The sequence below is a fragment of the Aristolochia californica genome, unplaced genomic scaffold (genome assembly GCF_029961685.1).
Source record: "Aristolochia californica isolate CCGP_79_NKW_82.1479 unplaced genomic scaffold, dmAriCali1.0.hap1 SCAF_12, whole genome shotgun sequence".
Taxonomy (NCBI): Eukaryota; Viridiplantae; Streptophyta; class Magnoliopsida; order Piperales; family Aristolochiaceae; genus Aristolochia; species Aristolochia californica.
This window is the reverse complement of record NW_027181793.1, coordinates 26,451,098-26,463,531: the sequence shown is the minus strand read 5'-3', so window position 1 is coordinate 26,463,531 and position 12,434 is coordinate 26,451,098. Positions and strand designations below refer to the sequence as shown.

The following is a 12,434-nucleotide window of genomic DNA, read 5'->3' as shown; positions in this document are numbered from 1 at the left end:
TCCAGATTCGCTCACTGTTAGGTCAAAACACTTCGTAGATTGGATATTCTGTTGTCTCTCAATTGCAATATGTATCTTCAAATAAGGCCAAGCCTTGCAAAACCCGAAGTAGAACAAAGGTAACAATGAGGATGTTTGTTTGTTTTTTCAAGATTAATCTGTATAACCAGTTACAGCTATTTGACATAATAATGTCCAGTTATTTGCAATGAAATAGGCTTGGGATAATACAGGGTGTACAACAAACCAGAACCAAATCCAGCCAGCAGACTTTGCTTCAGTCTCCGCAACAACATCATCTCCTTTTTTAACCGAAAGACATAAGATCAGATAAAAAGAGCGTAAGACTTCTTACTAAGATTAGTCAAAAGGTGAAGATTTCAGGTTTGCTCGTTTGAGAGAAAAGAAGATACATCAACAACTTTGTTCTTCACCTTTACAGCTGATTGATGAATTCAGTATACCCAATGGATAAAATGCTACAGTTGTGAAGCTTCCTTCAACATCCTCTCTGCCACACAAATCCAGTATTGGCTGGTCAAAGTTGTTAAGGATCTTCTTCTGCTACAATCTGACTCAATTCTGTGCTCGTCCTCGTCCAACTGAGATCCTACAGAGGCAACAACTTCCTTGGGATGCTTCCAGGCTGTGACGAAAAAAATGAAGTGCTTATATGCTACTTTCTTCAAATTTGGAAATCCATAACACAACCAGCTTGCTTCTCCGCTTCCTTGATTTTGGATATCAGTGTCTGATTGGTTGAGATGCTGGAAGTCAACACTCTTTTTCCTGGATATCTATAAATTTTTCTAGGTATGCTTTGCATTATTTGCTGAGGCTTGCGAGTGCTTGTCCAAACAGATGATGAGGACGTCAGATCATCTTTACATTGAGGATCTGTGCTCATAGATGTTGTCCTGTGAAGCTGAGGAAGCTGTCCTGCTTTGTTCCAGGTACATAGACCAAGGCAGATAAATTATGCAAGAAATTGAAAACAAAATGAGCTCAAAATGAAGAGCTAGTTAGGTTCACACTCATGCATGTTGAGAATCCTTCAATAAGTTCCAAGAAAGATTACCATGTAACTGATGCCTTTAATAAACTTCGATAAAACTTAAGCTCAAAAAGCTATATCGAGGACTATTTTTTTTTGAAAGATGAATGGAGAACTGGAACATTTACTTCTACACTAAGTAAAAGTCCCAATAAGTAACTATGCCCATTATCACACACTATTGAAACCCAAAGTCATTACCCTTATTTTTTATTTGACTGGAGCATTTTTTTAGCTTAGCTATATGTGTGAGGTTCATACCACCAGTATACCTGTGTTTTTATGCTTCAGTGTACTGGGGCTTGAACCTATACACATGTCTAACTTCCGATCAATGTGGTCTATATGTCACTAACTGAGTGTGAACAAAAATCGAGAGAGACAAAAGCCAGAGTAAAGCTATGACTCGTTTACCATTTGCTCTGGAAGACGAGCCTTGCAATTTGAAAGGCAGAATCCCACGTGTCACGCAGAGCCATGTTCTTTCTCTATTGCTCTCCTGTTCTTTGACACAAATGGGTACATGCCAATGCCCTTTTACTGATTCCTGTAGTAGAGAAAAATAAAATTGACAGTCTTAAAAGCCTTACAGCAAAGTCAAGCATGTCAGTTTTATTCAGCATACTTTGACCTCTTAAGGGTTTGAAGGTCTTCTTTTTTTCAAGGATAAATTGTTTTTTTGAAGGATACATTGTTATTGTTGCTTATGAAGATTTTGCTTTCATCAACAAATGGTAAGTCTATAGGCAAGAAAATGTTCACAATTTTGAAAATGGCTGATGCAACAAAAGAAATGATTCTATATTCACCAGTATCCTAGTGAACAGAAGAATGAGTATGATAGTTCTAATTGGGGCCATTTTTTTTTTCCATAAAAAAATATGATTTTTTAAGCCCTTACTGAGAATTTTAAGTGACCTTACCTGTATAACAACAGAACAAGGAGGAGGCATGTGAAACTCAGGTCCGTGTTCAGTGAAGCTGAAATGAACCTTCAAAAGAATAGAACTGTTAAAACTTTGTTAATTTGTTATAACTGCAATTCTCTTATTGGAAGTTGGGGCGTAGAAACCAATAACATGAATGTGAAACTTGGTTATAAGTAAGCTAAGAAATTTCCACATTCTTAAGAGTGAAATATGCAAAAAAATCCTCTATTTTAGAGTGAAACTGCCTCTTTTGGCTGGGTTAATTTGCACAGTAGCACTAGAAAATACCATGTTAAAATTAGCAATCCAGAAGGTGCTTTCACCACCCCCTGATGGATTTTTTTTAGGTCAATTTTGATAGAAACCTCAGCTGATTTGGCTGTAGTCAAGGTTGTTTGTGAAATGGTGACTCATCAGGCAGATACTTGATCAATTCTTACAAAGATCAATACAAGTTGCTTCAAGAAGATTTTTTCTTTTTTCTTTTTGGAAACATAATGAGAAAGATATTTTATGAAAATATGGGAAAGGCACAATGCACCCAACCATAAGAAACAAGGACTAGCCAAAAAGTGTAGATGGAGAATAGGGAATACAACTAGCCAACCGGTAAACTGCCTTTTAGAATAAGCTAGTGATGGAGAAGACGGTCCTTTAGAGATAGTAAGCAACACTTACTCCAACCCTTGCACTTATTTACTTGAAAGAAGGAGCAACTCCTTGCATTTTTATTTGACAAGAACGGGGACATCATTTCTTCCTTGCAATCTCTTGAAGAAGATTCTTTCTTTTCTCTCTTTCTTTTTTTTCTTTTCTTTTCTTCTTTTCTTTCTTTCTTTCTTTCTTTCTTTTGTTTTCTTTCTTTCTTTCTTTTGTTTTCTTCTTTTCTTTTCTTTTGTTTTCTTCTTTTCTTTCTTTCTTTTCTTTTCTTCTTTTCTTTTCTTTTTTTTCTTCTTCTTTTTCTTTCTTTTCTTTTCTTTTCTTTTCTTCTTTTCTTTCTTTCTCTCTTTTATTTTTGGCTGCGGACAGGGAAGGACAAGTAGGAAGGGGAGTCAGGGAAAACATTAGACACACATCCATGAGACTTGAACAAAAGCTCTCAACGCCAAGAAACCCCCCAATGTGGTTTTTGAGCCAAAGGCTCCACATATCTGTTATCAAAATATGGAACAACTCAAAACTGAATTCCAAGAATTACAGAAAACAGGAGAGTTATCAGTTTGTAAAGCTAAAAGGAACATATGCAAGATTATTTACCTGATGCCTTTCTTTCCATTTTGGAAAGAAATCATTTCCTAGCAACTGAAAATTATGGTCACGCATTTCATCATTCGTCACAATCAAACACTTAAACTTTATAGCTGCATACAACCAGTACCTGGAGCAGAATTAATCACTCATTACCCCATTAAAATAGAAAGCCAAATGCACCAGAGGCCCATGATATATAGAGGAAGAAAGGGCATGTGCCACATTCCACGGTTACTGTGATAGTGGATGTTATGGCTACTGAGGACTTTCTCCATAAATAATACTCACCAATCATCATTTGACCCTGTTGGGGTTGCATAAAGTGCATCAGCATTCCTCCATTTCTCAAGCAACTTCTTGTTTGTAGGTTCTTCCATTTTGCCTCCACTAATGCGTCTATGATGGACAACTATTAGAGGAAATTTCTTTGAAGGAAGCTTTTGACGAATACCGTTTACTACAGAATTCACCTTTATAAATAAGCAAATATATAAATCATTACCAATTCCATTCGGTATGACATAGGAAATAAGTAAATTATCATAGAGTGAGAGATAGCAAAAGACCCATGATCAAAGACACATCTTGCTCACCTTAGATAGTGAGAACCGCCTCTGTGTAGAAAGACCCACATTTGCAGCATCCACAACAGCTTCAAAGTGCCCATAGTAATCCAGCCATTTCTGTGTATGATAAAAAAAAAAAATATATTCTTCATAACTGTACCAAATTTTTAGCCCTTCAAGAGAGCATAAACCTGTCAAGAAAGATTAATGGCTTATTGAATCGTATAAAAGTGCACATGAATAAAAACCCAGGCCCCATTGAAGGATTCAGCTATGAAACTTCCTAGGTTCAGAGAGTTAACTGACTATCTCCCACCTTATCCTATCAATATATACTAAAAAATAAAAATAAAAAATCCTATCAATAAGCTCCATTAAGTGACAATGTTTTACTTGATCCATTAAGTGACTATGACCAACCATTTAAAAAAAAAAAAAAAAAGCGACTATGACCAACTGGCTGACATCTAAAACAAATGACATTGTCCACGAATATGAGCACATATACGTGAGCATCTTGGACCATGGCCTACTCACTTCATCACCCTGAAAATAATGTTTCTGGACTCTGACACTGCTACGAAATGCCTAAGTAACCATTGTCTCCCCAGGTGTAAATCCCTCCTTCAGGTCAATTTGATGTTGGAGAAATTTTGGCTCCAAACAATTACAGCCAGTTCAATATAGGCGAACTTGATATAAGGAATATTTTTGTACCTGAAACTTCTGAAAGCTTGAGTTTCTCTCCCTCTTCCCAGCTATTTGTGCCACAGATTTGGCAAAATTTTCAGTCTCTAATGGGTCAATATCTATTGTAACTAACTTTTCTCCACAGTGCATACAAACCCCATCATCTCCAACACAAGTGCGAGAAACCTCCCACTTTCCGCTACCTAGCCAACCCTTTCCATGCCAACCTCCTCCGCCATTTTCCATGGCTTTTAATATAAAATTTTCATCCCATTTTCTTTTTCCTATTCTTGAAGCTGTTCTACAACTAAACCATTCCTCTATCAAGTTAGCCATACATGGAGAAACTTGTCTAACACTAGCTCTAAGCTTATGAAGCAGATAATAAACCTTGTCTGCTTTACGAGCCCTGACACTTACATTTAAAAGTGCCTCTAGTTCAGGCTCTTCAGGGTGAACACCAGAACTCAGCATATGTTTCTCAACCTCAAATGCTTTTTCGACTTCACCCTTATAGCAGAATGTGAATAAGGCAGGACCATAAGACCGTAATCTTGGTCTTATACCCAAAGCATTCATTTGTTTTACCATCTCAAATGCCATATCCCCATTATCCACAGACATGGCTATTCGAGCCATGGATGTTAAAGCCGCTTCACTCAATGGAATATTATCTGAACGCATCTTCTCAAAGATTTCAAATCCTCTAGTTAGTGCATATCTTTTGATACCTTTGCTAACTCGGATGCCAGTTTCTTCATTGCCATTAACGTTATTCACATAATTGCCTACACCTGTATCAAGCCTTCCATCACTTTTCCCGGTTTCTACCTGATACCCATTTGAACTGACCTCCAAGTCGAAGAACTTCATTTTGCTTTCAGCATGATAAGCTGGAGATTCATTTGAGAACTGGTAATCAAGTTCTCTTTTTCCTCCATTACCTTCGAGATCCTTAGCCAAACTGGCTAAGCTATCACCGGAAAGCTGAAGGCTTGACCCCATACTGTTGAAATCTTTCGTACTGGGCAGCTTGATGTCACTGGAACCATCATTGCTGAAATTTGGTTTGTCCAATTTCTGCCCGCTATTGTTCTGACTGCTACTACCGCTTTTTGCAGGTTGAACTACACCTACAGCAGCAGAAGAACATAAATACAGGACTACATTATAATGGTATTGTCCCATCATAGTCCCTTCTCTTATTGCGGAATCATAAAGTGCTATAGCCCCCATGACATCCCCTTTTTTTGAACACGTATCCAACGCAATTCTTAACTTGACCTCTGCTGACTCCACCTTGCTTTTTTTGGATTTCTTCTCTTTCTTTCCATCTACAACTGTATTATCACCTTTCTGTTTCTTCGGTCGTTTGTTGAGCACTTGAGCTCCGGACTTTGAGGATAAAACCGCATCATCTTTTTCTTTATCAGATTTCTTAAATTTCATCTCTTTCTCATAAACCACCGAGCCGTTCCCATTCCTCGTAGAATTTTTCTCAACTTTAGACCTCGATGAGTACAACCAATTATCAATCCCCTTCCTATTTCTAAATTTAACTTCTCTTACTGGTTCAATTCGCTTTCCTGGTGTTTTACCCGTCTTTTCAACTACTGCTGCACTACTACCACCACCACCACCACCAGTACTTTTCTTATGCTTAGCATACAATCTTTCATCTCTAGACCACGGAGAGGGAAACTTATCACCCCTTACTTCGTCAGTTCTGCAACTCACATCCTGTGTCATCTGCTGCTTCTCCCCAACAGCCATTTGGATATGAGTCATTTTCCCCATATGTGTTCTCACCACACATGACGAAGAGAAGTCATGGAAGAGATGTGAAGAGGCATAGAGTGGCGTCATCTCTTGAATGTCAACAAGATGAAAAGATGTGAAGACGAACAGGGAGCAAGATGGGGAGGCGAGGGAAACTTACACAGAGTAAGGGAGAAGAGGTGCTCATGTTGCAGAGGAGAGAAGGTAAAGGTGGTCATGACTCATGGCAGTTGGAAGCGCGTCGCTCGTTATCAGCTCCCAAGACGCATAGAGTGGCGTCATTTAAATAAAATAGGCAGTTGTTGATAAGGCTGAATGACACATATAACCTTCAGCATTTTTGGCTCGAGATTGCTTGAAGTTAAATATTTTCAACTTAGAATAGGCCAATTTTTAGCTTTTAATATTTTGAAATAAGTAGTTAAATAAATATTTTATTATTTATTTTTTATTTTGATCCATTCAGCTCTAATTATACTGTGAATATATCTTGTATGTGCACTTTCAGGTAATTAAGTTGTTCTCGTGTCCTTCTTTCTTAAATAGAGAAAAGACTCAAACAGACAGAGAAGGATGTGTGTAGAAAGAATTTCAAAACAAGGGGTGTAATAGTAATTTCAATGACTATCCACTCGAACCAAAAGTGATTTTTAAGGGAACCCGTCTAAGCCAATGGGAGACTGATTTCGATATTCTCCCAAATTCTAGTCGTTTTAATTCGACCACACGTCCAAGACCTCTCTTTAAGAGAAATATAACAAAAGCGGAGGTTTTTTTTGTGGATTGGGAGGCTTACGAGTACTGGCTGTTTCAGCATTTTGTCAACAGGCAGAGAAGATCACTGGTCTCCGCATTCCGGATTTATATTTGCTGAAATTCTTAATTTTCTTCCTGTACTCCTTTTCCTAGGTTGAAACCCTGTCAATTCTGCGAGTTTCATGAAGTTTATATTGATTTTTTGATTGTTCCTTCCCTGCCCTGTTTTCAGGTTCAATGGCTTTTTCGATTTCGGTCCCTTCTCCCTCTCTTTTGTGCCATGGGCAGAAATTCCTGTCCCGAAGTCTTCCGGCATTTCCCATTTCAATTGTTGGACGTGAGTATTCCATTTCGCACTTCTCGTTTCGAGGAGTTTTTTTTTCTTTTTCTTTCTTTTTCTTTCTTTGTGTGTGTGTGTGTGGGTGTATCCAATGAACTGAAGTCCAACTGGAGACAAATCTTGGGATAATGTCTTCAGTGTTTTGGGGGGTCACTGAGCCTTTCTACTTAGTCGATTACAAGAAAAGAAGTACCCCTTGATGTCTACGTGAACTGTTACTTAAACTGCACTGTAGTAGACTTGAAAGTCAGCACTCTGACTATGGTAAGGCTCCTTTTCCCTCCGTGCTTGCCAGGAGTATTCTCACCCGGTATCTTGGAGACTGGCAATGTCCTAAACTGACCGTGGTATCTAATTAAACTAACCGTGACAACCTCATGCTAACACTCCATGCTTTTGTGTGACTAGCAAATCAGAGTAGCCCGTAGGAGTTACAACTTGTTGTTGCTTACTTCAAGGTGATGTCCAATAAGTTGTAGCTGTCAGAGTGGTTTTGTCCACTCTTATAGGCGGTAACTTTCTACACCTAACAGGTCGACCTTTTCGGTGTATTGGTTAGGTGTTTGACATGGTATTAGAGTTGGGCACGTCACGTCCCGCGTTCGAATCCCGTGAGAAGCGGTCAAGAATGGGCGGGGTGGGCGTCAGAGTGGTTCCGTCCACTCTTGTAGGCGGTAACTTTCCGCACCTAACAGATCGGTCTTTTGGGGTGTATTGGTTAGTCGCTATCATGGTATCAGAGCTGGGCACGCCACATCCCGTGAGAGGCGGTCAAGAATGGGTGGGGTGGGTGTCAGAGTGGTTCCGTCCACTCTTCTAGGCGGTAGCTTTCCGCACCTAACAGGTTGACCTTCTTGGTGTATTGGCTAGGCGTTTGACATGGTATCAGAGCTGGACACGCCATGTCCCGCGTTCGAATCCCGTAAGAGGCGGTCAAGAATGGGCGGGGTGGGTGTCAGAGTGGTTCCATTCACTCTTGTAGGCGGTAGCTTTCCGCACCTAACAGGTCGACCTTTTCGATGTATTGGCTAGCCGCTGTCATGACCTGTTAGGTGCGGAAAGCTACCGCCTACAAGAGTGGACGGAATCACTATGATACCCACCCCGCCTCTCACGGGATTCGACGCGGGACGTGGCGTGCCCAGCTCTGATACCATGACAGCGGCTAGCCAATAAACCCAAAAGACCGATCTGTTAGGTAAGGAAAGCTACCGCCTACAAGAGTGGACGAAACCACTCTGACAGTAGCACTGTTTGGCTCTTCCTGTGTGTGAGCTTCCAAAACCTTGATTGACCAGTCATTGGTCCAAGAAAGCAAGTGAATTTTCAAAAGAATATTGTAAAATTGACAATAAATTATATGTAAAAATTTAGAGATTATCATTGCTGCTTTTAAGGCACATGGACTAACGAACCATTTTATAAATAGGTTGTGGGTTGCTGTAGAGGATGAATTAACCAGTTTACTGGTTAATGCAAATTGAATTTGATGCCTACTGTTAATCTACATACAAAAACCTAGATGAGTTGTTAGAGAATTGTGTATACCTCCATAATGATGTTTTATGCAATGCATGAGCTCCACCCTCTAAAGGAACTTAAAATGAATCTTTCATGTTCAAAGTTCGCATTTCATTTTCTTATTTTAGACAAACAACAATAAGAAACACAAGATATGGGAATTCTAGTAATAATTTCAACCTCAAGTTTCTGTTTTGTTATGGAATCTTGTAGCAGCTTGTCTTGGAACTAGAATTTCCATACAGTGATGAAGCATTTAAAGTAGGTTTCCTTCTGCAGTTCATATAGCACATACTTAAGAATTAGGACTTTTTTTACTAGTATAGTTGATTTTCATCCCCAATCTACAAGTTCTGTGGGGAATCCAGCGTAAGGGTTAGATAGCTCCACTACAAGTAAAATATGCTGTTCTCATGTACTGTAATAGGTGAGTGGAAATTAACAATAATGTGGTCTTCTGCACTGGGCCTCCGATTGGTGGGTTCCATATTTAAAAATTTAATCTCCTTTCTACATACTCAAATTATTCTTTCTTGTTTTATAAAGTGGTTCAATTATGGTTGTTCTTTTGTCGCAGAAAGACAGAAATATGTCACTATTATTGCAAAGGCAGTTGGAGACAGTTCCGACTCCTCTCCCTCACAGAGTATTGTTAAGTCGGTTCAAAATGCAGTGAGTTTTAATGAGAATCCTGCTTCATGCCCATTTATCTTCATCTTCTTTTTGGATGGAAATGACTTTTTCAAAGAAACAGTTATTCAATCTTTCATCAGTTTGTCAAACTGTATGGTATAAGGATACTTCAGGGATATTAGGCAGCATGGACAGCCTTTAGCATTAGAATAATTGAGGAAAAATAACAGTTTGCCATTTGTCTTATAGCTACCCTTCTGCAAAAACACAGAATTGGCGTTAGGTGGATAAATACCAATACAAAGCAAGAAACTTGGATCAGTGGATTAGACTTGTAGAAGCAACCATAATCCTCTCTAAATATCATTTCCTACCTATTCCATCAGAATAGATTTACTACATTTCTGTGTTGGAATGTTGACACCTATTTTGTCTTACTATGGGACTTTATTCACGTATACAGTTTTCACTTGTGAAACAAATCTCATTGAATTCATTTATGCTGAACAGTGGGACAAATCTGAAGATCGAATTGGTCTTGTCGGACTAAGTTTGGCAGCCGTTATAGCACTTTGGGCATCTACCAATCTGATTACGGTAATCTTTGTAACTCTCTCTGAAAAGCCAAATGGAGTGAAGAATACTGTTTCTTGAGCTAATTAAAATGATCAGGTCCATTTCCTTTTTTGTTTCTGTACTAGGTAATTCTATTTATGGGAACAATGAATCTTTCTATAAGAAAAAGGCTAGATACAAACATGCTGTAGTCATAGAGATTAGGCCATAACAACTGACCTTATAAAATCATACCGTTAGCCAATGGCCAATAAAAACGTATTGGTATGTAGCAAATGGCTAATAAAAGCATATTGGTACTAATAAAAACATATCGATAAGTAGCAAATGGTTCCTTGGACAAAGTTGTACTTCTTTTAGACCTTGTAGAAGATGTCAAAAAGCTATTCTTAACAACCAAATATTCCACAAGTTGTAAGAGATATCCACCAAATGTTGTGAATATGGAGCCTTGACATAGGCCCAAAGGAGTGCACTATCTAAGCCCTGCCGTTAATATTAGACCCTTCACTATCAAAAAAAAAAAAAAAAAAGTATACTAAAACATGCCATGACTTTAAAGCTCTGAAGCTTTCTAGTACATCATTTGCTGCTTTAGATGAACTCATCACTCCACCATCCTGAGTAACCTAACCTTTTCCATTTAAACCTTATCCCAGCCTTACTCCCTACTTCTAACCCCTTAATTTCCTCTGTCACTCTCCTCTCCAAATTTCAGTTTCAACATCCAATATGCACCTGTAAACTGATTTAAACCTCTCCTTCTCCCCTTGTTTTTTGAAATAGGTTATTCATGTTCCACATTGATCTCATCATACATTCATTAGAAGGGGTTTCTAGTAATGTTAATTGAGGAGAGGCAAACAATAGAAGAAGGTCAAAACTGACATGGATGGATGTGGTGAGGACGACTTACCAAGGATTGGTTTGGGAAAAAGAAATCCACAATGACTTCATTAGCTGATTTTTTTTTTTGTGCATATTCCTTTTCCACGTGATAAAATTTTTGCTCTACTAAATTAGTGCCTAACGAATTCATGCGAAATCTTGAATCAATTTGTCACTATCACGTACCATGGCATTGGATAACAGAAGTAATTCCTTTTGTTAACACATTTGAGATTGAGTAGTCAGGGACTTGTCAGCTTCATGTGACTGATACTGATTTACACATGCAGGCGATAGACAAGCTTCCTATTGTCCCAAATGTATTTGAGTTTATTGGAATACTGTTCTCTTCGGTAAGTTGTTTGATTAGTCTTTTATTTAATGAAAAATTTGGTTGATTTGTGCTTTAGTTTGAAAGCTTAATATTCACTGTTAACCATGGAGTATCCTCTTCTACCAGTGGTTTGTGTACCGATATCTCCTTTTCAAACCCGATAGGTACGCAGATTCTGTCTTCACCTTTATTTTTCTTCTGTTCCTAGGTCTCTATACCATTTCGTTTTTTATCTTAAGATTTGCTGATTATCCTCATCCTTCTTTTTTCTTTTTTTCTATTTGTATGTGGGGATCCACTAGACTGAACCCACCTAGGCTTTTTATATGGAAATGAATGGCAACTTGAGGCAGTTCCAACAAAACAGCACAGTTTTGGTGATAAACTTACTAATTGCACTGTTTAATTGTTTTGACAAAAAAACATCGAGTGCATATGAGTTGGAAAACTTAACTGGACCTAGTATTAGTCTTTTACTCTTTTGCAGTTCAAGTGTATTATAATAAAAAATCATCTATGACTTTCTCTATTTTTTATTTTGGAGTTTACTGTTCTTTGATTTTCCATCTCATAAGAAGAGCTCCCATTTGAATATCCAATACACATGCAAACTGATTCATGTGGTTGTGCTCCCACAGAATTAAAACCATTTTATTGGTTTAGCATGTCACGGTTTTATCTTAATTCCTACCAGAACAGTTTATGCAATTTCGTGCTCAATCGAACATGGTCTCTGTCTTTTCATTTCTGAAAAACAGATCAAACTTGAAGCTCAATGGATTTGATATTTGAAGCATTTATGACAATCTCGTGCACTTTTTTTGTTTGTTCTCCAGGGAAGAGCTATTGAAGATTCTTGAGAAATCAATTTCTGATGTACTAGGCCAGTGAAACCAGAAGATTAAGAGCTGAGAAAAGGGCTCAAGGAGCATTTTTTCCTGCTTTTTCTTTTTCGTTCGGTAAAATTTGGTATAATGATCAGTTCATTGATCTGACTACTCAAGTAGCTTCAAACAGGTACTTTATTTAGCCTGCGGTTGTAAAATAGTAAAAAGATGGTAATACCTTGGATTTGAAGCAAATCTTTTTTCAGCACAAATTCTAAAGCTTCTTACTT

At 38.2% G+C, this 12,434-nt stretch overlaps 2 protein-coding genes across 7 annotated transcripts; one reads left to right on the top strand and one right to left on the bottom strand.

Annotated features, from left to right (window-relative positions):
* Nucleotides 1–199: 199 nt before the first annotated feature.
* LOC137945853 (proteinaceous RNase P 1, chloroplastic/mitochondrial-like) lies at nucleotides 200–6,301 on the bottom strand. Of its 4 annotated transcripts, none has more exons than XM_068791912.1 (7): nucleotides 4,518–6,301; nucleotides 3,828–3,917; nucleotides 3,523–3,704; nucleotides 3,241–3,361; nucleotides 1,978–2,046; nucleotides 1,469–1,601; nucleotides 200–942 (listed from the first exon to the last, which is right to left on the bottom strand). In XM_068791912.1, the coding sequence occupies exons 1-7, from the start codon at nucleotides 6,285–6,287 to the stop codon at nucleotides 686–688; spliced, it is 2,622 nt and encodes an 873-aa protein (XP_068648013.1). In that variant the 5' UTR covers nucleotides 6,288–6,301; the 3' UTR covers nucleotides 200–685. The 4 variants fall into 4 exon arrangements, with proteins under 4 accessions (XP_068648013.1, XP_068648014.1, XP_068648016.1 ...); XM_068791913.1 differs by having other exon boundaries at nucleotides 200–939; XM_068791915.1 differs by having other exon boundaries at nucleotides 4,911–6,301.
* A 666-nt stretch (nucleotides 6,302–6,967) lies between these two features.
* LOC137946189 (protein CURVATURE THYLAKOID 1C, chloroplastic) lies at nucleotides 6,968–12,399 on the top strand. Of its 3 annotated transcripts, none has more exons than XM_068792401.1 (7): nucleotides 6,968–7,162; nucleotides 7,258–7,362; nucleotides 9,464–9,558; nucleotides 10,030–10,116; nucleotides 11,274–11,336; nucleotides 11,444–11,481; nucleotides 12,154–12,399. In XM_068792401.1, exons 2-7 carry the CDS (start codon nucleotides 7,263–7,265, stop codon nucleotides 12,206–12,208), a joined length of 438 nt encoding a protein of 145 aa, XP_068648502.1. In that variant the 5' UTR covers nucleotides 6,968–7,162; nucleotides 7,258–7,262; the 3' UTR covers nucleotides 12,209–12,399. The 3 variants fall into 3 exon arrangements, with proteins under 3 accessions (XP_068648502.1, XP_068648501.1, XP_068648500.1); XM_068792400.1 differs by having other exon boundaries at nucleotides 6,968–7,178; XM_068792399.1 differs by having other exon boundaries at nucleotides 6,969–7,113.
* Nucleotides 12,400–12,434: the final 35 nt, after the last annotated feature.

What these genes read in the sequence shown, in the direction of transcription:
- LOC137946189 (XM_068792401.1), top strand. Translation starts at nt 7,263, where the DNA reads ATGGCTTTTTCGATTTCGGTCCCTTCTCCCTCTCTTTTGTGCCATGGG. An exon ending in TTAAGTCGGTTCAAAATGCA is followed by an intron (nt 9,559 to 10,029) that starts GTGAGTTTTAAT and finishes TATGCTGAACAG; the next exon opens with TGGGACAAATCTGAAGATCG. An exon ending in CTCCTTTTCAAACCCGATAG is followed by an intron (nt 11,482 to 12,153) that starts GTACGCAGATTC and finishes TTTGTTCTCCAG; the next exon opens with GGAAGAGCTATTGAAGATTC.
- LOC137945853 (XM_068791912.1), bottom strand. Translation starts at nt 6,287, where the DNA reads ATGGGGAAAATGACTCATATCCAAATGGCTGTTGGGGAGAAGCAGCAG. An exon ending in CAAGCTTTCAGAAGTTTCAG is followed by an intron (nt 3,918 to 4,517) that starts GTACAAAAATAT and finishes TATCATACACAG; the next exon opens with AAATGGCTGGATTACTATGG. An exon ending in ACAGGGTCAAATGATGATTG is followed by an intron (nt 3,362 to 3,522) that starts GTGAGTATTATT and finishes ATTCTGCTCCAG; the next exon opens with GTACTGGTTGTATGCAGCTA.